We start from the raw sequence: 22,899 nt of genomic DNA, 5'->3' as shown, positions 1-22,899 counted from the left end.
GGCCGGACCGGGCCGGGCCGGGCTGGGCGGCTGGAGCCGGGGCCCGGCCTGGATCCTGAGCGGCCGCGGAGTCGACTGCGCAGGGCGGGGCGGCCGGGATTTAAAGGGGCCGCATCACGCGCCGCCGCGGTCGCTGCGAGGGGGCGGGGTGGGAGGCCAGCGCCCAGGATGCCCGCAGCCCCGGCTCTGGACAGCGGCCCACGCGAGCTGGTGCGTGCGGGGCTCGGTGCGTGCAGGGCTCCCGCCTCCGTAAGTCCAGGCGAGGGCCATTGTGAGGTTCTCCCGTGGCGCAGGGACAGACGTGGAGGTGCCTGCGAGTCTCCTTTCTGTACCCTCCCACGACCGACTCCCAGCACCCAGACCTGAACCTCACTTGCATTTTTCTCGGGGGCCTTCCGACCCTTCTCTAGGGCTGAGAGCATCTAGGAACGAGAGGGGACCGGCATGGCAGGCTTGTCTCCAGCTGGGAGGTGCGACCAGGAGTGGCCGCTGACCCTCCTGCGCCCACCAGTACTGCTCTTCCCAGGGCGCTTCTCCAGGGAGCCTGGGGTATCTGCGGACGGGGGAGGCGCTCCTACTCGGTACCATAAGGACAATGGGCCGCTCTCCAGAAGGAGTAAAAGATCCATTGTTTGTAGGTGTAGAGCACCCACCAGGGCCCAACCGGCTAGTTTCCTGGGTGCCAGGCATGGCGTGGGCAGGAGACAGGCTCAACCTGCAGTTTGGAGGAGGGAGCAGCCAGGTCCAACGGATGAAGCAAAGTCCTGGCTCCTAATTTTACAGCGGCAGCCTCAGCCTTTATTGCTGATTTCTAACAACACCTTCACACCGGACTAATAGCAGACTTTCTCCCAGGCCTCTGAGGGAACCAGGAATGGGGCAAACAGTAAAGGATGAGTCCTTCGCAGCCTCCGGGTAAGCGTTTCCGGAAGCTCCTCTCCTGAGAGCAAAGCCACCCAGGCCAAGGCTAGCCTGAAAGCCACCGTTTGACAGTTCAGAGAAACTCAGGGGAGAGCACCGCCTCATCTCCACAGCTGGCCAAGTTGGGAGCCTTCTGTAGGAAACCGGTTCCGTTTGTTTTCCTGTGTTTTCACAGGCATCTTCTATTTGTGGCAAAGGATAGCAGTTTTTCATTTTGAATGTTATATAAAGTCTTAATGTTGTTTTTTAAAAAAATCCTGTAATGTCAGCACTCCAGAGGCAGAACCCAAAAAATCAACCATAGGACTGAGACCAGCCGGGGCTACACAGCAAGTTCCAGGCCAGCTGGGGTTACAAAGAGACCTTGTGTCAAGAAAACAAACAAACAACAAGGAGCTGGAGAGATGGCTTAGCAGTTACCAGCATTTACTGCTCTTCCAGAGGACATGAATTTGGTTCCCACACACATCAGGTAGCTCACAACTACCCTTAACTCCTGTTCGTAGGGGGGGCGGGGGAGGATGGGGGATCTGATACCCTTTTCTGACTTCTACCTGCACACACATGGCAGACACGTACACACACATACACACACACACACACACACACAAATAAAAATTTAAAAGCAACAACAACAAAGGCATGTCAGAGCTGAAGGTGTAGCAAGGTGGTGAGCACATGCAGTAAGCCCTTGATTCCAGTCTCAGTACTACCAAAAATCAACTAAACAAAAAAAAAAAAATTTTTTTTTTTCCAGGCACAGCAGTCATACTTTTAACCCCAGAACTCAGGAGGCTGAGGCAGACAGATCTCTATGAGTTCCAGGCTAGCCAGGGCTACATAGCGAGTTCAAGTCCAGCAGGGTTACATAGTGAAATCATGTCTCAAAAAAGGGTGTTGTTAGGGACCAATTCTTCCCTATAGTAATACCGTGGAGTAGGAGAGCAGGAATGAAGAAAGCCCATGAAGGTCCAGACTTCTGCTGTGATGTCTGGGGAGCAGGGCCTTTACAGAAACAGGACCGTGGAGTGAGGGAGAGCTGGTGTCCCAGCACTGGACCCTCACAGCAGCCTGTCTACCCCCAGCCTTCTCCCTTTGAAACAGGGCAGCTGTTACCTGGCACCTACTTCCCACTACCCTGTGCCCTTGTAATTAATTAATCTGGGCCTGCCTGCCACCCCTCTAGACATTTCCTGGTTCTGCCTGCTGCCCTTCAGCTGGGATACACCTTTACCTGAGGGTCACCTTCAGGTACCTGAGGACCCACCCACTTGGAAGATGGAGCCACATAGGCACAGAAAAGTCCTGCTTTTTCTACAAAATCTGGCTGTGAGCCTTTCAACTTTTGTTTTGCTTCCCACATGGTGAAAAATGCCTTTTTGTGTTGAGCTTATTTGCCAGCCTTTAGCCTGTTTTGTCTTCCTGGAGATTTTCTGGGACAACTCTTGGAGGTGGTCTAAGGGGCCCAGCCCTGGGGAGGTCTAGGAGCTGAGTGAGCTGAGGAAAAAAAAAAAAAAAAATCTACCTATGTTTTCCGCATACTCTAAGTGAAACTTGATATGTCCTTTAATTATGAATGGGAGCAGCAGAGTCTAGTAGAATCACCGACTGCTCTTGCAGAGGACCTGGGTTTGGTTCCCAGCATCCACATGGCAGCTAACAACTATCAATGACTCCAGTTCTAGGGGATTTGTGTCTTCTGACCTCCATGGGCATTGCATGACATGGGTACACTTACATACATGCAGACAATATATTCATATTCATAAAAATAACAGAATTATTCTTAAAAATAGGTGATGCAGGGCTGGAGAGATAGCTTAGCAGTTAAGAGCACTGACTGCTCTTGCAGAGGACCCAGGTTCGAGTCCTAGCACCCATGTGGCAGCTAACATCTATAATTCCAGTTCCCGGGGAATCCAACAACTTCCTCTGACCTCCATGGGCGTTGTGTGACATGGTGTACTTACACAGATGCAAGCAATACACTCATACACATAAAAAAAAAATAATAATAAAATATTTTTTAAAAAATACGTGATGCTTGGGAGGCAGAGGCAGGCAGATTTACAGTTGTAACTTCATATTTCTGATATTAGTCCTGACCCTAAATTTCACAATTTAATAAGTTCATAAGGAAGCACACATATTTCTCTATCATGGCTTTTTTTTTTTGTCTTTTTGAGACAGGTTCTCCCTGTAGCCCCAGCTGACCTGGAACTTGCTATGTAGACCAGGCTGGCCTCAAACTCACAGAGATCTGCCTGCCTCTGCCTCCCAAGTGCTGGGATTAAAGGCGTGCGCCACCACGCCCAGCTCTATCATTGTTTTTTATTTATTTATTTTTATTTTATATATATGAGTCTATTGCCTCTATGTATGTGAGTGTACCCTTGTTGCACATTGCCACAGAGGTCAGAAGAAGGCTTCAGATTCCCCTGGAACTGGAGTTAAGGACTGTTCGTAGCCACCCATATGGCTGCTGGGAATTGAACTCTGGTCCTCTGCAAGAGCAGTCAGTGCTCTTAACCCCTGAGCCATCTCTCCAGACCCATAGCTTTCAAGATCTATTTATACTGGGTATGGTGGGGTACACCTTTAATCTCAGTACCTGAGAGGCAGAGGCAGGCAGATCTCTGTGAGATCCAGGCCAGGTCTATGGTCTACATAGAGAATCCCAGGGCACCTGGGGCTACAGGGAGACTCTGTCATTTGAAACTTGCAGGATGAACTCACATTCTGGGAGAAATCTGTATAGAATTAATACTTTTTGTTTTTGTACATGGCCACAACTTCTGCTAAAATAAAACATAATTTTGACATTTATATTTCAATATTCTTCTTGTAACACAGCATCTTTCAAAACATAGGTCTATGAGATATGATGGGATGTATCTGGAATCCCAGCATTTAGAAGGAGGTGAGAGGATTAAGACTTCAAGGTCGCCGGGCGTGGTGGTGCACACCTTTAATCCCAGCACTTGGGAGGCAGAGGCAGGCAGATCTCTGTTCAAGGCTAGCCTGGTCTACATAGTGAGTTCCAGGACAGCTGGGACTACAGGGACCAAAAAAAAAAAAAACTTCAAGGTCAGTGCTGGAGAGATGGCTCAGTGGTTAAGAGCATTGACTGCTTTTGAAGAGGACCAGGGTTCAGTTCCCAGAATCCATATGGCAGCTAACAGCCATCCTAACTCCAGTTCCAGGTGATCCAACACCCTCTTCTGACTTCTGCGGGCATTGCACAACATGGGTGCACTTACACACATGCAGGCAATACACTCATGCACATAAAATAAAAATAGAACATAAAAAAAATTAAATCCTTTTTTTAAAAAATGGTGGCAAAGGTGGGAGGGAGACATACTGGGAGATGTGTGGCTGGGGGATGGAAAGAGGAAGTACGGATGGATATAATTAATGTATACATTTATGAAATTGTCCAAGGATAAATAAAAAGATTTTTTTTTGTTTGGTCGTTTTGAGACCAGGTCTCCCTGTAGCCCAGCTGGCCTGGAACTCACTATGTAGACCAAGATGGCCTTGAACTCAACAGAGATCCATCTACCTTTGCCTCCTGAGTGCTGGGACTAAAGGCGTTGGGCCACCATGGCCCTTTTTGACCTTTTTTGAGACAGGGTCTCTCTATAGTTCCATCTGGCTTGTAACTCACTTTCTAGACCAGGCTGGTCTCTAACTCACAGAGATCTGCTTACCTCTGCCTCCCAAGTGCTGAGACTAAAGCCATGCATCACCACGCCCAGCTAGAAATTTTTTTAATGGTGATGCATGCCTGTAATCCCAGCACTTGGGAGGCTAAGGTAAGAGGATTGTTTTTGGTTAATTTTTTCTTTCCTTTTAACTTTTTATTGAATTTTTGTGTATTTCATACAGAAAATCATCTTTATACCCCTCCTATCCCCTTTGGCATGCTCCCCACCACACCCCCGCAGGGAGTTCATACATTCTGTCATTTTAGTTCAGGCCTATTATGTAAAGTTAGTGTACCGAGATATCCCTCAGTGCAAGTTCATTCACCAGGGTTTAGTTAGCCTATCTAGAGTCTCTCCCTTCAAGAAGATCAGCTCTTCCTCACTCAGCAGTAATCAGCAGCCAATAGTTCTTCCACTAAGATTGGGGCTTACAGTTCACATCCACAGTTCTGTGCTGGGTTTTTGTCTGCCTAAGTTTGCATGGGTGATTATTTTGAGTTCAAGACCAACTTGGGCTGTATAGTGAATTATAGACCAGACTGGCCTACAGAGTAAAGACTATCTCTAAAAACAAAAATCAAGCCAAACAAAAAATACAAACATGAATGCTTTGATGCTGATCTGGTCACTGCCCTGACACAACCTGTCCATCGTGCTCAATGCTGGAGAGGCAAGGTCCACCAGGGTTTGGAGAGGTTATAAGGGAGAAAGCTTACCATGCCTGGAAGGGCAGAGGGCCTCCCTGGGGAGAGGAGGTGTGATCTTGAAATAGGCAGCCAATGGTGGCCCAGCATATGTAAATAAATCTTAAAGTATCCCTGGGCCTGTGTAGGAGCTCTGCAGACCTACACTTTGGGATTTATTTAGGCTTTTTTTTTTTTTTTCCCCCCAATTACTATGTAGCCAAGGCCAGCCCTGAACTCTTGATCCTCTTGCTTCCACTTCCCATGTGTTGCAATTACAGGTATGCACTGGCTTATTTGGGGTTTTGTTGTGGAAGCTGTGCCTGAGATCCAAAGACAGCAAGAGAAGTGGGACCTAGAATTTATACTTACATCATCAAAATGATCCTTCAGGCAGGCAAGAAGAGGGACTGCCAAGAATGAGAAGAAGCCAGGAGACCAGAGAGGGGCTGTTGTTGGTGAAGGGGTCCAGAATACCCCTTTACACCATTGTGGAGTAGAAATTATTTTGAGGTGATCTCAGTACACTGCCAGAGAGTGCCAGGTTCTGCCCTCCCTCTGGCACAGGGGCTGAAAATGCAGGGAACTGCCTGAGAGCATGGCTCCTGCCTCCACTTGGTGATAAGAATTATGCAATTTGGGAGTCTTTTAGATGGACCCACTGAAGAGGTACCCCAATTGCCTCACCCTACATCCCTGTTCAGCATGGAAGAAGCCAGAGCAGTCTGCATCCTGATACCCTATCAGCAATTTCGGTAACCTCTTCAGAGCATGGTGTGATAAGAATAGGAGGTAGGGCCGGGCATGGTGGCACATACCTTTAATCCCAGCCCTCGGGAAGCAGAGACAGGCAGATCTCTGTAAGTTCAAGGCCAGCCTGGTCTAAATAGTGAGTTCCAGGACAGCTGGAGCTACAGGGAGACCCTGTCTCAAAAAGACCAAAAAAAAAAAAAAAAAAAAATAGGAGGGGAATTGGCTATTGGCTAGGCAGTTAGGGCAAAAAAGACCCCAAAGAAAAGTAGTCAGTTTCTTGGCTAAAAGTCAAAATGTCCTTGGGCCCCTTAACAACATACTCTGTTCCAAAGGCCAAAAATGTTTGGGAACTGTTATCTAATCCCTAAAAGATTGTAGGGTTACCTCTTCAGAGGGGTAATGTTAGAGCAGCAAAAAGCCCCATTTAAATAAATAAAATGAAAGAAAGGAAAGTAAGTACACACAGTTGTCAGAAAAAGTGATGGGGAGATATGGGAGGTGTTGGAGGGGAGAGAGTGGGCGTGGATTCGATCAAAACACCTTATATGCACCTTATATGAAATTCTCAATGAACTTTCTTTTAAAAAGGCATGGTGGCACACGCCTTTAATCCCAGCACTCAGGGGGCAGAGGCAGGTGGATGTCTGTGAGTAGCCAGCCTGGTCTACATAGTGAGTTCCAGGACAGCTGGGGCTACAAGGAGACCCTGTCTCAAAAAAAAAAAAAAAAAAAAGTTGAAAAAAAATTATTTTGAGCTAAGACATTTGAGAACAGGCTTTTATTTTTATTTTTTTCTTTTTGAGACAGGATCTCACTGTGTAGCCCTGGCTGGCCTGGAACTTGCTACATAGGCCAGTCTGGCCTAGAACTTAGAGAAATCCACTTTCCTCTGCCTCCAGAGCACTGGGATTAAAGTCATGCATTCCCACATTCAACTGAGAACAAACTTTTTACCTGGGCTTTGTCAAGTGCCTAAAAGGAGAATCTCCCAAAAGGATATTGGTGTGATTGTTCTCACTGGAAACAAGAAAAAGATTGAATCTCAGAGTCTTAACACCAGAGAAGTCCAGGCCATACCCAAATGAACAGTCTCACAGAGGAATTCACAAGTCATACTATCTTTCCTAACAGCCATTTATTTCCCATAATGCCTCCTATTAATTTGCTATATAACAGTGAGATGGCTCAGAGGGTAGAGGCACTTGCTGCCAAGCCTGATGACCTGGTTTTGAGTCCCAGGACGACCTACATGGTGGAAGGAAACAACCAACTCCTCAAAGTTGTCCTCTAATCACACAAGTGCTGTGGCACATGGAGCATGTGTGTACACACAAACACAACGTAAATAATTTTTTAAAAGTTCATAGTCTTCCAAAATAAGACGTAAGTAGGTAGAGAAAAAGCTTTCTTTCCCAAATAGGCACCTAGGAAAAGGTCTGGAATGGAATGCGGTGAAAGCTGTTTCTGTGATATAATAAAGTTGTACTTGTCAAAGCTGCATGTCCATCAAGGGCTGCTGATGGCACTATTCATTCCGGTTTCTGCCCAGGCTCCAGGGATAGCTGCTGGAACAGTGCAGGCTTCCCTGGCAAAAGAAAGCAAGTTCTAGAAGCTTTGGCATTAGCAAATAAAGAAGTGCTTTGATGACCTGGGTTCAATTCCCAGAACCCAAATGGCGGCTATGAACTGTCCTTAACTCCACTTCCAGGGGAATCCGAAGCCTTCTGACCTCCTCAGCATTGCACAACACGGGTGCACTCACATACATGCAGGCAATACACTCATACACATAAAATAAAAATAATAACCTCTGAGTTTGGGCTTGAAACAATCCCATGTGGGAGTGGGTACCAATGTCCTATTTCCAGAAATTTGTACTTGCTGCGATTACGTATGTGAGAAGAGCCCCAATGTTGATATAATCCAATCTAATTCACTTTGTGCACAAAAAAGCCCAAAGCCATTATATCATATTTTCCAAACCAAATAATTAGATGAAACTACTGGGATTTAAACTGAAACACTGTATTCCCAAAATAACGTTCTAGTGGCTAGGGAGATCTAGTGGCTAGGGATTCAGCAGTTAAGAGCTCTGGCTGCTCTTGCAGAAGACCTGGGTTCAATTCCCAGTATCCACATGGCAACTAACAACCATCCGTAACTCCGGTTTCAACGGACTCGACACCCTCTTCTGAACTCCGTGGGCATTGTATGACATGGGTGCACTTACATACATGCAGGCAATGTACTCATATCAAAAAAAAAATAATAATAATAAAATATTTTTTATAAAAAAAAGAAGTGCTCTGCTTGGCTTTACAGTCTCAGGTCCTTCTTGGCCGGAACTAATCACATGGTCTCACATTACGGGAGAAGGTTGACTTTGTGTATGTATATATATATATATGTAAAATTCAGAATGTGACCAGCATAAAAGATGCATGAATGCTGTTATTGTGGTTATTAGGAATACAGTCAACAGGAACCACTGGTGGTTTGAGCGAGAGGGAGGGCATGGCCATGGGCTTCTGAACATTATCATGGTGACCTTCAACACCATCTGGAACTCTGGAACAGGCCTGGGGTCTAGGAGACAGTAGTCAGTACTCTTCAGTGCAATGGATCCAAACTAAACGAGCCAGGCCTGCTGTCCCACATCTGTAACTCCAGCACTCAAGAAATAGAGACAGGTGGATCTCTGTGCATTTCAGGCCAGCCTGGTTTACCTAGTGAGTTCCAATATGTAAATTCCAGTAAGGGCTGCATAGTAAGACCCTGTATCAAAAGAAAAAGTTTAGTGAGATGGCTCATTGGGTAAAGGTACTTGCCACCAAACCTGATGACCTGTGTTGGATCCACACAACCCACGTGGTAGAAGGAAAGAACCAGTTCCCAAAAGTTGTCCTCTGATCTCCACAAGGTGCTGACTCCATTTTGACTTTCAGTCTGGTATATTAGGCCTAGTGGAAAAGTGTAGTCCACAGCAAAGGCCACAGTGTCCTCTTTAATTTTAGTGTGATGTATGTCTTTAACCACTGAGCCATCTCTCACTCCATTTTTTTATTTTGAGAAGGGATTTCACTAAGGCCCTGAGCTTATGAATCTCCTGCCTCAGCCTCCTGGAGCAGGTGGGATCACAGTTCTGTGTCACCAGGCCCAACTGTCCCTTATATGTTTAGTCTAACATTTGTTTAGCACCCAGGCACCTCACATAGGGTTCCTCTATGTGCCAGCTCAGGAACATGAGCCAAGCAAAGGGGTGCCACAACTGGGGTGAAACAATGACACAGGGGCACGGAGGAGCTAAGCCTCCCAGGAGGAAAAGTGAGGAGAAAGGAGAGCTGGTCTGGAAGTGGGCACCAGAGTTCAGGAGTACAGATGGATTGTGCACAGAATTCTGGGAGCAGGACAGGGTAGGATTCTTGACATTCATCCCGTGGGTATTGGGGAATTCTGAGTCCCTTCCCTGGCTTTGTGCATTGGGCCATTGCACCTTCTGGCACTGACGCTCCCTAGAGAGGGCAACCCTGCTCTCCTGTCCCCTAACTGCCACCCCTCCATAGTCCCTCCAGGCTTAGGCACCTTCCAGCTGCCTCAAACTGGGTAATCATACAGTCCTTACTTCCTGATTCCTCCTGGCTCTGCTTTTACCTTTCCAGAATCTTCCATAGCCTAGCCCCCAGCTTTGGGGACCCCAATCAGCCCCCTAGGGTAGGTATTAGGTTAAGGGGTGATGGACGAAGGCCTGGCAAGAGGGTGAGGCCATCAGATCCTGGTTCCAACCCTTTTCTGAGCCTCAGAACCCCGAGCCTAAGAGTGGGACACTCAGGATAGGGAACCAGGGGAGGTTCCACTTCTTGAACACAGAGAAAGTAGACCAGGGGCCTTGCTCCGACTAAGCAGAGGAAAACCAGGTTGGCCTCCCCACGCACCCCAAGCAGCTTGCATTTTCAGTTGGAAGGAGCCATCCCAGTGCAGTGGACCCAAAGGCTCCCCCAGGCGGCCTGCGGCCCTCCCTCCAGGGCTCCTCCTCCGCCCTTGGCTGGCGATCAGGCTCGCATTCTTTCAGGGTCAGGGTCATCGTCCCGGGCTGCAGTTCCAGTTGCGTTCCCGCTAGGAGAGTTTCTGCGTACTTGGGGCGCCCAGCTTTGTGATCTGTTTCCCCGAATGGCCTGGCCTTGGTCCTTGGTCTGAACCCTGTGGGTTCGGCCTCCTCCCAGCCCCATGCCAATTCATTTTGGAGAGGAGCTCCCAGCCCTGCAGCCCTCTTTCATCCGTGCAGACAGTTCAACTCCAGAGGAACAGATTTGGCCTTTTTGCCCAGGGGCTAGGCTCCTTGGGCTCCATTGCTCCAATAACTTGCCATTCCATATCACCCTTTTCTTTCAGAAAGATTTTTAGGATATGTCCCCCTTCTGTCTCATAGCCTCTGACACCTCATACTTGGACTTCTGCAAGGAAGGGCTAAAGTGTGGTGGGGGGGTGTGAAGAAATGGCTTGGTGGTCTCTTGCAGAAGACCTGGGTTCCATTCCCAGCACTGACATGGCAGCTCATAACCCCTTCTAACTCCAGTTCTAGGAAATCTGACTCCCTTTCGGACTCCCGTGGCCCACATGCTGCGCTTATAAACATGAAGGCACTTGGGGGCTGGAGAGATGGCTCAGTAGTTAAGAGCACTGGCTGTTCTTGCAGAAGAACTGGGTTGAATCCCAGCACCCACATGGCTAACAACCATCCATATCTCCAGTTCCAGGGGATCCGACTCCCTCTTCTGTCCTTCGCAGGCACTGCACAACAACATGGGTGCACTTAACACACATGGGCAATACACTAATACACATAAAATTAAAATAAAACATGTAGGCAAAACACTTATACACATAAAATGAAAATAAAATTTTTAAAGTGTTTTTAAAAAGAGAGAGGCTGGGGCTGCAGAGTGCTAATGGTCATGAGGGGAGGCCCTGGGTTCCATCCCTGCCTCTTTCAAAAAGGTGGGGGGGTATAAAAGAAAGTGGTGGGAAGGGAGTAAAAGAAGCTGAAGCCGGGTACTTGGAGGTGTTTTCCAGGGGGTGGCCAGGGCAGGCCCTACTGAGGAGGTGACTTTGAGGATGGGAAACTGCCATTCAAAGCTGAAGAAGGAAAGGGTTCTGGACAGAGAGAAGAACCTAGTAAAATGCACCTGGAGGAAAGAGTTGGGCATGACTAGGAACTTGGGGTATGTCACTCCAGTGTGAGTGGCTGTAGTAGCATCTCCACAAAGAAACTCATCCTATGCTGTAAGTGGAGCTGGGGTCTAGAGGAACACTGCCCCTGTGACCCTCAGTCTCTTTAATGTGGCCCAGAGCAGCTCAGGCTGACTCCCCTGTGGCCTTGGCTTCGGCTGACCAGTGCCCATCTGGACACTTGACTCCACACCCAAAAGGGCATCAATTGTACTTGAGAAAACCATTGTCAAGTCATGGGGTGGGGACCCTAAGTAGATAGTGACAACACACCAGACAGGAATAAGCAAATTCAGAGCTCCTTAGCTCCTTGATCACTCTTGACTTTCTCTCAGAACCTTTTGACTTAGGTCTCTTCTGTGTCCCCTACTCTGCCACATCAAACTCCCCCTCCTTTACTGCCTCATGGCTTCCTCCTTGACTTCTCTGGTAGCTTACACCCCCCAAAGTCAGATAATTAGCACACCTGTGGGGCATCCCAGGTGGGGATGTGGGGCAGCTCAGGTCCTCCCACTCCTGACCCATTTTAAACATGAGGCTAGTCACCTACTCAAAGATGGCAGGTCAGGTCAATAGCACTGTCTCAGAACTCGGGTGCCAGGCTTTCACCTTTCCTCCAGTGACATTCTGTGCTCCAGAGGGTGGGGAAGGGGCCAGTGGACTCATGGGAAAGACATCAGACTTTGGTAAGAGGCCAGGTCGAATTTGTACTGGCAGCCTTGGCCTCTGAAAGCTCATCTTGCAGAGACCCCAAGGCCCTTCTCCATCTTGTCTATTGGCACTGGACTAGAAGGCAGCAGCAGGGATCCCTCCTGCTATGATGGTGATCATGGGACTCTGACTCACAGCAGGCCAGGCCACCTGACCACAGCAAGCAGAGAGGGCCCTGCCAGGGGGGGTTCCCCAGCCACTGCCTTGTTTACCTCCCTGACTGGTCAGAGAGAGCCTGGGCTGCTCTCTGGGCAGCAGAGCATGCTGGGAAAAACTGGAACTCAGGGCATCTCCCAGGGGCAGAAGTCTCTAGGCCAGCTTCTCTAGGGCCCCATTTTCTAGCATTCTCTTTCTCTCACTGGTCTCTGAGCAATGGAGTTCCTGGTGCTTCCCCCATCGGCTCAGATGCCCCACAGGAAGCTGGCCTGCCTGAAGCTTTGAGGCTCTCAGGCCACTAGACTGCTGAGTCATGCTGGGCAGGCACCTGTCCTCAGCTCTGTCTAGCTGCCGGCTTCCTGTCCCAACTCTACCTGCATGGCAGTAGGTCTAGCAGGCAGAGGGGTCATTTTCCTGGGTTACCAGCTGGATGGAGGCAGAGGCCTAAGAGGGGGCTGTCTTTGATAGGACAGGGCAGAGTTGTAAGTCTTCTAGCCCTCTGGGAAGGAGCAGTGACACTTGTGACCAGACTACATTGTGCTCCACAGCAAATAACTACCCTTGAATTTTCCTAACACTTAAGGGTTTTCTCCTCCCACAACCCAAACCCTGGAGAGGCCCAGGGAGAAGGGGAGTACCAGGAACGGGGCCCTGGGAAGCAGGTCTAGAGACCCCTGCCCCTGGGAGATGACCTAGGCTCAACCTCTTCCCAGCCCACCCTCCTACCAAGAGCTTCACTCAGCAAGTCTCAGTCCCATAGACAGGACCATGTCTGGGAGGCCTCATAGGGTGACGTTCCTTTGGGTCCACATTGATCCAAGCAGCCCCTGACCCCAATCTGCCCTGTTTCTTATGGATCTTTCTAAGAAATCATTTTTTTTCTTTTAAAACCATGTCTTGCTATACAAGCCCAAGCTAGCCTTGAGTTAGAATGACTCAGCCTCCCAAGTGCTGGGATTACAAGTGTGTGTCATCATACCCAGCTCCAGGTCACTTTTATTACATAAAGCAGTGGTTTTCTGTTTTGGATTTGGGTACTGAGGGTTGAACCTAAGATGTTACATATATGACCCCATTGTGCTACATCTCCACTGAGCTCCTTAGTCTGTTCACATCTATTTATTTGAGACACGGTATCACTATGAAACCCTGGTTAGCCTAGGACTTGATATGTAGACCTGGCTGGCCATGAACTCATAGAGGTATTCCTGCCTGCTTTCTGCCTCCAAGTGCTGGGATTAAAAACATGCATCATCACTCCTGGCAATTATTATTATTATTATTATTATTATTTTTGAGACAAAGCCTCAAGGGGACAACACTGGCCTTGAACTCCTGATCCTTTTCCCTCTACCTCCCAACTTCTGGGATTTCTATTTTGAGACACTGTCCTAGTTTGCCTTCAGTTGATGTGACACTCTGACCAATACCAACTTGGGGAGGAAAGAGTTTATTTGGTTTACATCTCCCAGGTCACCGTTCATCACTGAGGAAGCCCAGGACAGAAACTCAGGGCAGGAACCTGGAAGCAGGAGCTGGAGCACAGGCCATGATGGAATGCTGCTTACTAGCTTGCTCCCCTGGCCCCTGCTCAGCCTGCTTTCTTATGCAACACAGGCCCACCTGCCCGGGGTGGCACCACCCCTGACTGGGCCCTCCCACATCTCTCAAAAATCAAGAAAATTCCCTACAGACAATGGCCACAGTCCAGTGGAAAGGAGGCAATTCCCTAGCTGAGGGCCCCTCAACCCAGGTGTGTCAGTTTAACAACTAAACTACAAAGTTGCTCAAGCAGATCTTGAACTTAGTATCCTTCTGGGCCAGCCTCTCAAACAGCTGTGATTATAGGTCTGTGCCACAGAACTGGCTAAGTGCTATTTCTTGGTTCCTAGTTGGAGGGCAGGCATTCTGATCCCTCTGGCTGTCAAGAAGGCCAACAGGCCTGAGACCCACCCCCTGGATCTTGTGCTGACAGGTGTGGGCGATTGTGAGCTGTGTCTTGGGAGACATTGAATACTTAGTGCCCACTCATGGCTTCACGAAGCCCTGGCCGGCCCTCCAGCAGGGTGTCTATGGAGGTGGGGGGGGGAGCACGGGGTTGGGGAATATTTGCAAGAACTCTGAAGCCCTTGACCAGCAACATCTCTCAACCTGAACCTTGTTAAACTGGGAGCTTCACAAATGCTCAGGTCTGACCTGAGGCGGGGGTGGGGGAGTGTTGGAGTGGGGTGGAGCTTGGTTTCCCTTAATCCAGTCAGGGGCTGGTCCTGGTGGATACTAGGGTGAGGGAATCGGGTGGGCTGCCTCCCTGGCTTGGGAAGGTAAGAACGGCATCCTGGGAGTCAGCTTGTTTTGGCTTGCCGTGACCACGGAGTGGCCTCCCTCCATTGGAGCGGGGCATCCCCCACGGCTGGGGACTACACTGCTGAGTCACAGCCAGGCCCAAGTCTGGGAGGGGCCTAGGATAGTACCCCTGCCAGCCCTTTCTCCCACGGGCAGAGGCTAGGCCGCCCTCTTGGGGTCCCGGGGACGCTGGGAGTAGAGCGAAGGGAGTTGGAAGTAAGGGGGACAGATGTCTGGAGGCCACAGCAGTGGTGGGGGCCCTGACCAGGCGGCCGGTCCGTAACAGCCCTGCAGGCCGGGAGGGGCGGAGCAGAAATAGGCCCCGCCCCAGGGGGCGGGGCGGGGCTTCTCGCCTTTGCCATAAAAGCCAGGCGCCGGCGCTCGCCCCTGCCCAGCTGTTCTCTCGCTACCAAATTCATAGTTATGGCGTCGGTCACAGTGAAGGCCTATCTTCTGGGCAAGGAGGAAGCGGCCCGCGAGATACGCCGCTTCAGCTTCTGCTTCAGTCCGGAGCCTGAGGCGGAGGCCCAGGCTGCGGCCCGCCCGGGGCCCTGCGAGCGGCTGTTAAGCCGGCTGGCCGTGCTATTCCCGGCGCTGAGGCCTGGCGGCTTCCAGGCGCACTACCGCGGTGAGCGGGGCGGGACGCTAGCGGGGCCGGGGCGGGGTTGCTGGACCTTCCGGGTGATGACGGAGGGTCGGGACTGCCGGGGCCGAACGCCTCAGGACCGGGGAGAGGGCCGCTCCCCTTAGGGGCCTGCTCGCGTCGCCTGCCGGGCCTTGGGCGCCAGCCTCGTCCTCGCCTCGGCTTTTCCCGCGCTGGGAACGACCTCGCCCCCTTCCCGGCCGTGATGTAGCAGATCTGGGCCAGGACGCGGCGGGGCGTCCTCTGGCTCCCCGCGGGGACAGGGTGGTCAGGCGGCCACTCGGGTTACAGCTGACGTCTGGAGCTTGCCGAGTCGGGGCCTGCGAACGCCAAGTGGTGGTCAGTTAAAGCCTCGGACGGGCTGCGACGGCCGACGTGGAGGAAGGGCGGGGAGAGTGACGCAGGGCAGCCGCGGCGGGTGCGGGGCCCGTGTGGGAGGGCGGGTTGGAGACCGTGAGTGGAAAGCCGGCGGCCAGGCGCGGTGGGCAGGGGCCTGCTCCAACGTCCTCGGAATTCCGGAACTAGCTCAGACCGGCGGCAAGGGGTGGAGCCAGAAGTTGTGGCTGCGGAGAGGGAGGTGGCGAGGGCCGCCCCTGGGAGGGGACAGGGTGGGGACCTCTTGAGGAAGGCGTCAGCCTGCCAGGTTGGCTGTTTGTTTAGATTCTGAGCCACGAAGCCTGGCTGACCTTGAACTCTCAAGACTGGCCTCTAACCCTGATCCTCCTGCCTCATCTTCCCACTGCTGGGATTACAGGTGCCCACCAACCCTGGCCACTTTTTTTCCGTGTGACTTTGATTATAACCTTTGTATGGTGCAGATCACCCTTTTGAAGTATATAAAATTAAAATTTTTTTATTTGAATTATGTGTCTTTGTGTTTCACTTATATGTATGTAAGTGTCGACGTGCATGCAGTGCCTACTGAGACCAGGAAACCAGAAGGTGTCAGATTGCGTGGAACTGGAGATCCATGTGGGTGTTGGGAACCGAACCAGGTCCTCTGTAAGAGCAGCCAGTGCTCCTCACTGCTGAGCAATTTCTCCAGACTCGTTTTGTTTTGTTTTAAAGCAGAGATAGGGGACTGGAGAGGTGGCTCAAGGATTAAGAGTACTTGCTGCTCTTGATCTCCGTGGACACTGCAAGACATGGGTGCACTTATACACATGTAAGCAATACACTCAAACATAAAATTTTAAAAATATTTTAAAGCACAGATAGTCTCACTATATAGCCAGGCTGACTTGCATCTCTAATCTTTCTGCCTCCAACTCCCAAATGCTAGCTAGGATTATAGGTATGTACCACAATGCCTGGTTTATGTGGTATTTGGATCAAATCCAAGGCCTCATGCATGCTAGGCTAGCACCACCATCACATTCAATTCTATTTTGTAAATTTTATACCTTTTGTCTGTTGTCCCTATTCTTCCCAGTCTCGGGCAGCCATCAGCCTAGTATTGTTTTGACTATTCAGGACACTTCATACAGATGAGTCTTTTTTGTCTTTTTGAAACAGGGTCTCCCTGTAGCTCCAGCTGGTCTGAAACTCGCTATGTAGACCAGGCTGGCCTTGAACTCAGATCCGTCTGCCTCTGCCTCCCAAGTTCTGGGACTACAGGTGTGCACCACCATGCTGGGCTACAGATGAATCTTATAATGTAGGCTTGTTACTCATTCACTTAGTACTGTGTTCCAAGGTAATTTGTGTTGTAACTCTGATCAGTACTTGATGTTTTTTTCACCCTCAGCACTGGGGATTGAACCTAGGGCCTTGCGTATATTAGGCAAATGCTCTACCACTGAGCTGCATGCTTGGCCAGTACTTCATGGCTATGCTATGTTTTATCTGGTCTTTAGTTCATGGACATTGGGCTGTTGGTACTCTTGGGCTACCTGTTACATGGTAGCTCTTCTGTGGGGTGGCCTACAGGCTTGATCTAGGCTGTAGAAGTGTGGTTTGGCCTGCATAAGGTGCTTGAAGACCACTGGTGGCACATGGCTATAATTCTAGCACTTGGGAAGCTGTCCATAAGTTGTAGGCCAGCCAGGGCTGCAGAACAAGATCTTGTTTCAAAAAGCAAAAATAACCCAAAAATAAACAACAGAAAACCTCCAACAAATTTCAAAACAGCAAAACAACAAATAAAAACCTTGACAGCACAACAAATTGGAGAGGACATGACTGTCCATTGGTTATTAGGGAGCAGGCAAATGGACTTACTCCTTTATTCCTAAAGCCTTAGGCCTCTTTGGAACAGAGCCCAGCTTGGGATCTCCCAGTTGAAGATGGACAAGGGCCTGGTTAGATATAGCATATGATGGCAGCTTTCAGAGGGGACAGGTGGCCCTGATGCTGAGTGGCAGGTGGCTAGCTGCTGTTGTTGCCAGCCCTTTATGAATATGCTCTGTCTTCTGCATGAAACTCCAGGCTGAGCACTTGAGTATCCAGGTTTTGTCAGAGTGAATGACATTCTTGCTTCTTGTCCCTTCCCCTCAGGCTGGGTATTTAGAGCCTCTGCAAATATCCCTTTATCATTGGTCTCTGTGCATTGCAGCAGCATATGCCCAGCTGAGAGACCTGGACACCACTATGCTTTTTTTTTTTTACCCTCTAGTGTTAGGGATAGAACCCAAGGCTCTTTACCTGCTGGGAAAGTGCTCTACAACTGAAGGACATCCCTAACCCCGACGTGTTGTTCTTAAACAATCTAGATGAGGACGGTGACTTGGTTGCCTTTTCCAGTGATGAGGAGTTGACAATGGCCATGTCCTATGTGAAGGATGATGTCTTCCGAATCTACATTAAAGGTGAGGGGCTGCCTGAAGCCAAGTGTTCCAAAGAAATGCCTTTAGGAATCTGAGGTTCTCTGAGACAAGGGACCTAAATGAAGCAAAGTCTATCTTTAGGGAATGGGTTTGGTGCCTGGGGGCTGAGAGCAACTTAGGCAGCTTGGTGAGGACTAAGGTCAAAGGTATACAGACTGGGCTTCTTGCTGCCTTGTTACCTGAGTTGTGGGTGCTTGTTAACAAGTGCAGGGGCCTGGGATTTCTAACCACCTATGAAATTCTTCAGTTGTTTGTTCAGTTGCTGTTACTCTAGCAACTGAATTCTGACTGGGCTTTGGCCAATGAGGCCAGAACCTTGCTAACAGTGGAATGGAGGGGAGGATTCGGGGACCTTGCCCTAATAGCTTTCTACTCTCCTTGCAGAGAAGAAGGAGTGCCGGCGGGATCATCGCCCACCATGTGCTCAGGAGGCCTCCCGCAGCATGGTACACCCCAATGTGATTTGTGATGGTTGCAATGGGCCAGTGGTGGGAACTCGCTATAAATGCAGTGTGTGCCCAGATTATGACCTCTGCAGTGTCTGTGAGGGGAAGGGCCTGCACAAAGAGCATGGCAAGCTCATTTTCCCTAACCCCTTTGGCCACCTTTCTGAGGTGAGTAGGTTCTCTGATCTTGGTGGGTACAGGGTGGCAGGAGCCAGGGACCCTGACTGCTCACTGCCCTATCTATTTTCTCCTGCCCAGGGCTTTTCTCACAGCCGTTGGTTTCGGAAGCTGAAACACGGGCATTTTGGCTGGCCTGGATGGGAGATGGGCCCACCAGGGAACTGGAGCCCACGTCCTCCTCGAGGAGGGGACACTCGTTGCTGCCCCACGGCTGATTCAGGTGAGGCTGGCGTTTGAACTGGCTTTTGGGTGTCAAGATTAGCCAGCCAGTTCAGATGGGCCTTTGGCCAAACCTTCCCCATGTCCTGAAGTCCTGCTGTGCCCACAATGGACTGGGTGATACACAGTCACCCTTGTCATTTTCTTTGTTTTGGAGGAGTACTGGGGATTGAACCTAGAGCTTTAACACATAACTAGGTAAGTGCTCTACCACTGTTCAGTCCTCATCTATGTCATTTAATCCTCATAAGAACCCTACAAAAATGAAGTATTTACATGAGAAATGGGTATCTAAATGCCCAAGGCCACTAATTCACCCACATGGCCCTCCTTGCCTTGTCAGGCTGCCCTTCTGTGAGGTGAAGGTAGATGGCTAGATTGCTATAATGTATTCCATTCTGTTTTGTGTTAACCCAGGAAAGTTGGGCCAAAGTTGCTCAAACCTTAGGAAACAGTCATAAAGTCATGCATAATGGTATATACCCCTAATCCCAGCAGTTAGGTAGAGGCAGAAAGATGAGTAATTCAAGGCCAACCTTGGCTACATGAAACCCTGTCTCAAAAAAAAAAAAGCAAAGACAAGAATTTAAACATGGTGGGCAATGATACTGCTGGCACTCCTCCTTCTCTTCAAGGAGAGTAGAAAGCTGTTAGCGCAGGGCCCCTAACATAATTAACTTTGGGGATTCTGGTTTTTATATTTTTAATTTTGAGGGGCTGGAATTATATTTTTAATTTTGAGGGGCTGGAAAGATGGCTCAGTGGTAAAGAGTACTGGTTGCTCTTGCAGAGGACCCAGGTTTGGTTCCCAATACCCACATTGTTGGCTAACAACCTAAAAAGGTTAGCTTGAAGCCAGGAGTGGTGGTGCAGGCCTGTAGTCCCAGCACTTGGGAGGCAGAGGCAGGTGAATCTCTGTGAGTTCAAGGCCAGCCTGGTCTACATGGTGAGTGCCAGGCCAGTTGGAACTGCAGGGAGACCCTATTTCAAGAAGACTGTGAGTTCAAGGCCAGCCTGGTCTACATGGTGAGTTCCAGGCCAGTTGGAACTGCAGGGAGACCCTATTTCAAGAAGACCCCCCCCCCAAAAAAAGGTTGAGGGCAGGTAATGACTCAGTAGATAAGCGTGTTTGCTGTCAAACCTGATGACCTGAGTTTGATCTCCAGGACCCACATGGTAGAACTATCTCCTGGCCTGGCATTGTGACACGTGCCTTTAATCGGGAGGCAGAGGCACACAGATCTCTGTGAGTTCAAAGCCAGCCTGGTCTACGTAGTGAAGTCCAGGCCAGCTGGGGCTACTGGGAGACCCACTCTTCCAAAAAAAAAATTCCTGAAAGTTGTCCTTTGTCCTTCATGGGTGTGAATGGTGTATATGTGTTACCTGCACACACGTGTCTGTCTGTACATACACACACCATACATAAAAAGGAATGCAGTAAAAAATTTTGAGATTTTTTAAAATAATTTTTTAAAAGTTTTTAAAAATTATTTTATGTGTGCGTGTATTGCCTGCATATAGGTAAGTGCACCCATGTTGTGCAATGCCTGCAGAGGTCAGAAGGGGCTGTCGGATCCCCTGGGACTGGAGTTAAGGACGGTTGTTAGCTGCCATGTGGGTGCTGGGATTCGGACCTGGGTCTTCTGCAAGAACATTCAGGGTTCTTAACCACTGAGCCATCTCTCTAGCCCCGAGATTGTTTTATTTTTGCCCAGGCTGGTCTCAAATTTTTGGGATTAATGTGATCCTCCTGTCTCAGCCTCCCAAGTAACTGTGACTATATATACATACATACCACTGTACTGGGTTCATTATTTTATTTTGAGATGGTCTCACTGTATCCCAAACTAGGTTTGAACTTGGGAATCCCCTGCCTCTGCCTATTGGGGTACTGGTTTGCTTCTAAGTAAATAACTTACCTAGGACATGTTCAGTGTTTACATACTGAGTGCACTAAGCCCCTGTTACAGAGTACAGAGTGGGTTCAAGATGTGACCACTGGGGGACCAGCGTGCAGAGTGAGAGGGAAGAGAAGATAGCACCAAGTATGGTCAGGGGGTCCTGGAGTGGTGATTGCTGATGATGGTAACCTTGGCACAATTGTTCTAGGACTGTGAATTGGTATCAGAGGCATAGAAATAGAACTAAAATGATTGTTTCTGTAAAAATCAACAGCTTCTGGTCCATCAGAGGATCCCAGTGTGAAATTCCTGAAGAATGTGGGGGAAAGTGTGGCAGCTGCCCTCAGCCCTCTGGGTGAGTGAGGTTCCTTGATTCTTTGAGATACCCCAAAGGCTTGTTGACCCAGTGTACGCGTGGCCTTTTGCAACTCACCCACAGTGTTGTAGAGGCCAGGGCAGATAATGGCTCTTGACACTGGCAAGGCTTTGTTGCATAAAATCAACCTTTGCCAAGGGCTAGAACACAGGCGCCTCAAAGTTGAATTCTGTGACAAATTCTTGAGATTTCTACATGGAGTGAGGCCGGCTCATCATGCCCTTGGGCGGGGGTGGTGGTGGTGGTGGTGGTGGGGGTTGGGGTTTACTCCATGACAGTGATACTGTTGGTGCAGAGCCTGGCTGTGGGACTTGAGTCTTTGCAGCAAGTCAGCTTTATTGAAAAATTCAGTAAGTTTTAGGGGGTGGAGAGATGGCTCAGCAGTTAAGAACACTGGTTGTTCTTACAGAAGACCGGAGTGTGAATCCCAGCACCCACATGGCAGCTAAAATAATAAAAATAATATTGGCAGCTGGGCGTGGTGGTGCACACCTTTAATCCCAGCACTAGGGAGGCAGAGACAGGCAGATCTCTTGTGAGTTCCAGGTCAGCTAGGGATACAGGGAGACCCTGTCTCAAAAAGACCCCCCCCCCCCCAAAAAAAAGTTTCAGGTCCATCTTGCCCTAAGGCATGCCGTCCTGGTTTTCTACATTTGGGGGAACAGCCTGCATTTTCTCTGCGCAGAATTGGCATTGAGACTTGAATGGCAGGTAGTTTATCTTTTCAAATTTGAAAAGAGTTTTACTTCAGCCAGACTGGCCTAGAACTCTTTTTAGTAGGTCAGGCTGGCCTTGAACTTGTAGCATACCTCCTGCCTCAGTCCCCCAAGTGCTGGGTTTTTTTTTCCTCCTTAAGCAGGGGGGAAATGCACTTAGGTTGGGATGGGTATTGTGGCTCTGTGGCAGAATATATGCTTTTCATGCCCTGGGTTTGATTCCCAACACCAAAAAATAAATATAAAAGTTAAAATGGGTCAGACTACATGTAGCCTTGGTACTGAAGTGAGAGGCTCTTGAGAAAACAGTAGACTGCCCTTGATGCTTTCCAAGGAGGCAGATCATCTGCCTGGTTGTAGCTGGAGACCAAACCTGTCTGCCACTCTGGGATGTAGTAGAGGTTTGGAAGATGCAGTTGAGTTTTGAGAGATGTTCACCCAACTTTGAGAGCTGCTGGTAGCTTCAATGGGAGACAAATGGTCCTCAGGCATGGTCGAGCACCAGGGCTACCTGGTTTTAAAAATTAAAAACTTTTGTCTTTTTTGAGACAGGATCTCCCTGTAGCCCTACTTGGCCTGGCACTTGCTATGGAGACCAGGCTGCTGGCTTTGATCTGACAGAGATCTGTCTGCCTCTGCCTTCCATGTGCGTCATCACACCCAGCTTAATTATTTTTAATATGTATTTTGGCATATGGAAACAATTATTTTGAAAAAATGAGTCCTTTGGTAAATAAAGGAGGACTACATGGCGGGACTCACAACTAAATCAGGTGAAGACTTTGAACAGTTTTGATTCCCAGCCATCTTTCTGGTCATGGTTGGGCCTTTGACCTCTGTGGGAGGGCCCCCCAGATCCCTCTGGCTCCCACTGGATAAGAACAGGCCATGCTGGTGGCATATCAGGATTACTAGGGTTCCTGTTTCAAAGAGTAGAAAATTTTGGAGTTGCTTAGTGGTCCTCTGGGAGGATAAAGGTCTTTGAAGTGAGTGGAGTTGCCACTGAGTTAGGAAGAGCCTAGAGCTCTACAAGGCAGGAAAGTTTCCAGAAGATAGGATGCTGGAGGGGTGGCTTTGACTTTTTTTTTTT

The 22,899-nt window shown here is 49.3% G+C and overlaps 1 protein-coding gene across 3 annotated transcripts in view; it reads left to right on the top strand.

The window, feature by feature from the left end:
* Positions 1 to 14,868: 14,868 nt before the first annotated feature.
* Positions 14,869 to 22,899, top strand: part of Sqstm1 (sequestosome 1) — a 13,542-nt gene continuing 5,511 nt past the window's right edge. Inside the window, exons 1-5 of one of the 3 annotated variants that reach the window (XM_008852249.1) lie at positions 14,869 to 15,131; positions 17,858 to 17,953; positions 18,356 to 18,585; positions 18,676 to 18,817; positions 20,992 to 21,072. In XM_008852249.1, coding sequence (XP_008850471.1) covers positions 14,927 to 15,131; positions 17,858 to 17,953; positions 18,356 to 18,585; positions 18,676 to 18,817; positions 20,992 to 21,072 — 754 coding nt within the window. In that variant the 5' untranslated portion in view covers positions 14,869 to 14,926. Of the gene's footprint in view, positions 15,132 to 15,462; positions 15,486 to 17,857; positions 17,954 to 18,355; positions 18,586 to 18,675; positions 18,818 to 20,991; positions 21,073 to 22,899 lie in introns of those variants that run through there. The other 2 variants (XM_029555617.1, XM_008852250.3) reach the window with 2 other exon arrangements.

This window comes from Nannospalax galili, unplaced genomic scaffold, assembly GCF_000622305.1.
Source record: "Nannospalax galili isolate Female #2095 unplaced genomic scaffold, S.galili_v1.0 scaffold1206, whole genome shotgun sequence".
NCBI classification, from domain to species: domain Eukaryota; kingdom Metazoa; phylum Chordata; class Mammalia; order Rodentia; family Spalacidae; genus Nannospalax; species Nannospalax galili.
The sequence above is the reverse complement of the archived record's forward strand: the minus strand, read 5'-3'. Positions and strand labels throughout refer to the sequence as shown.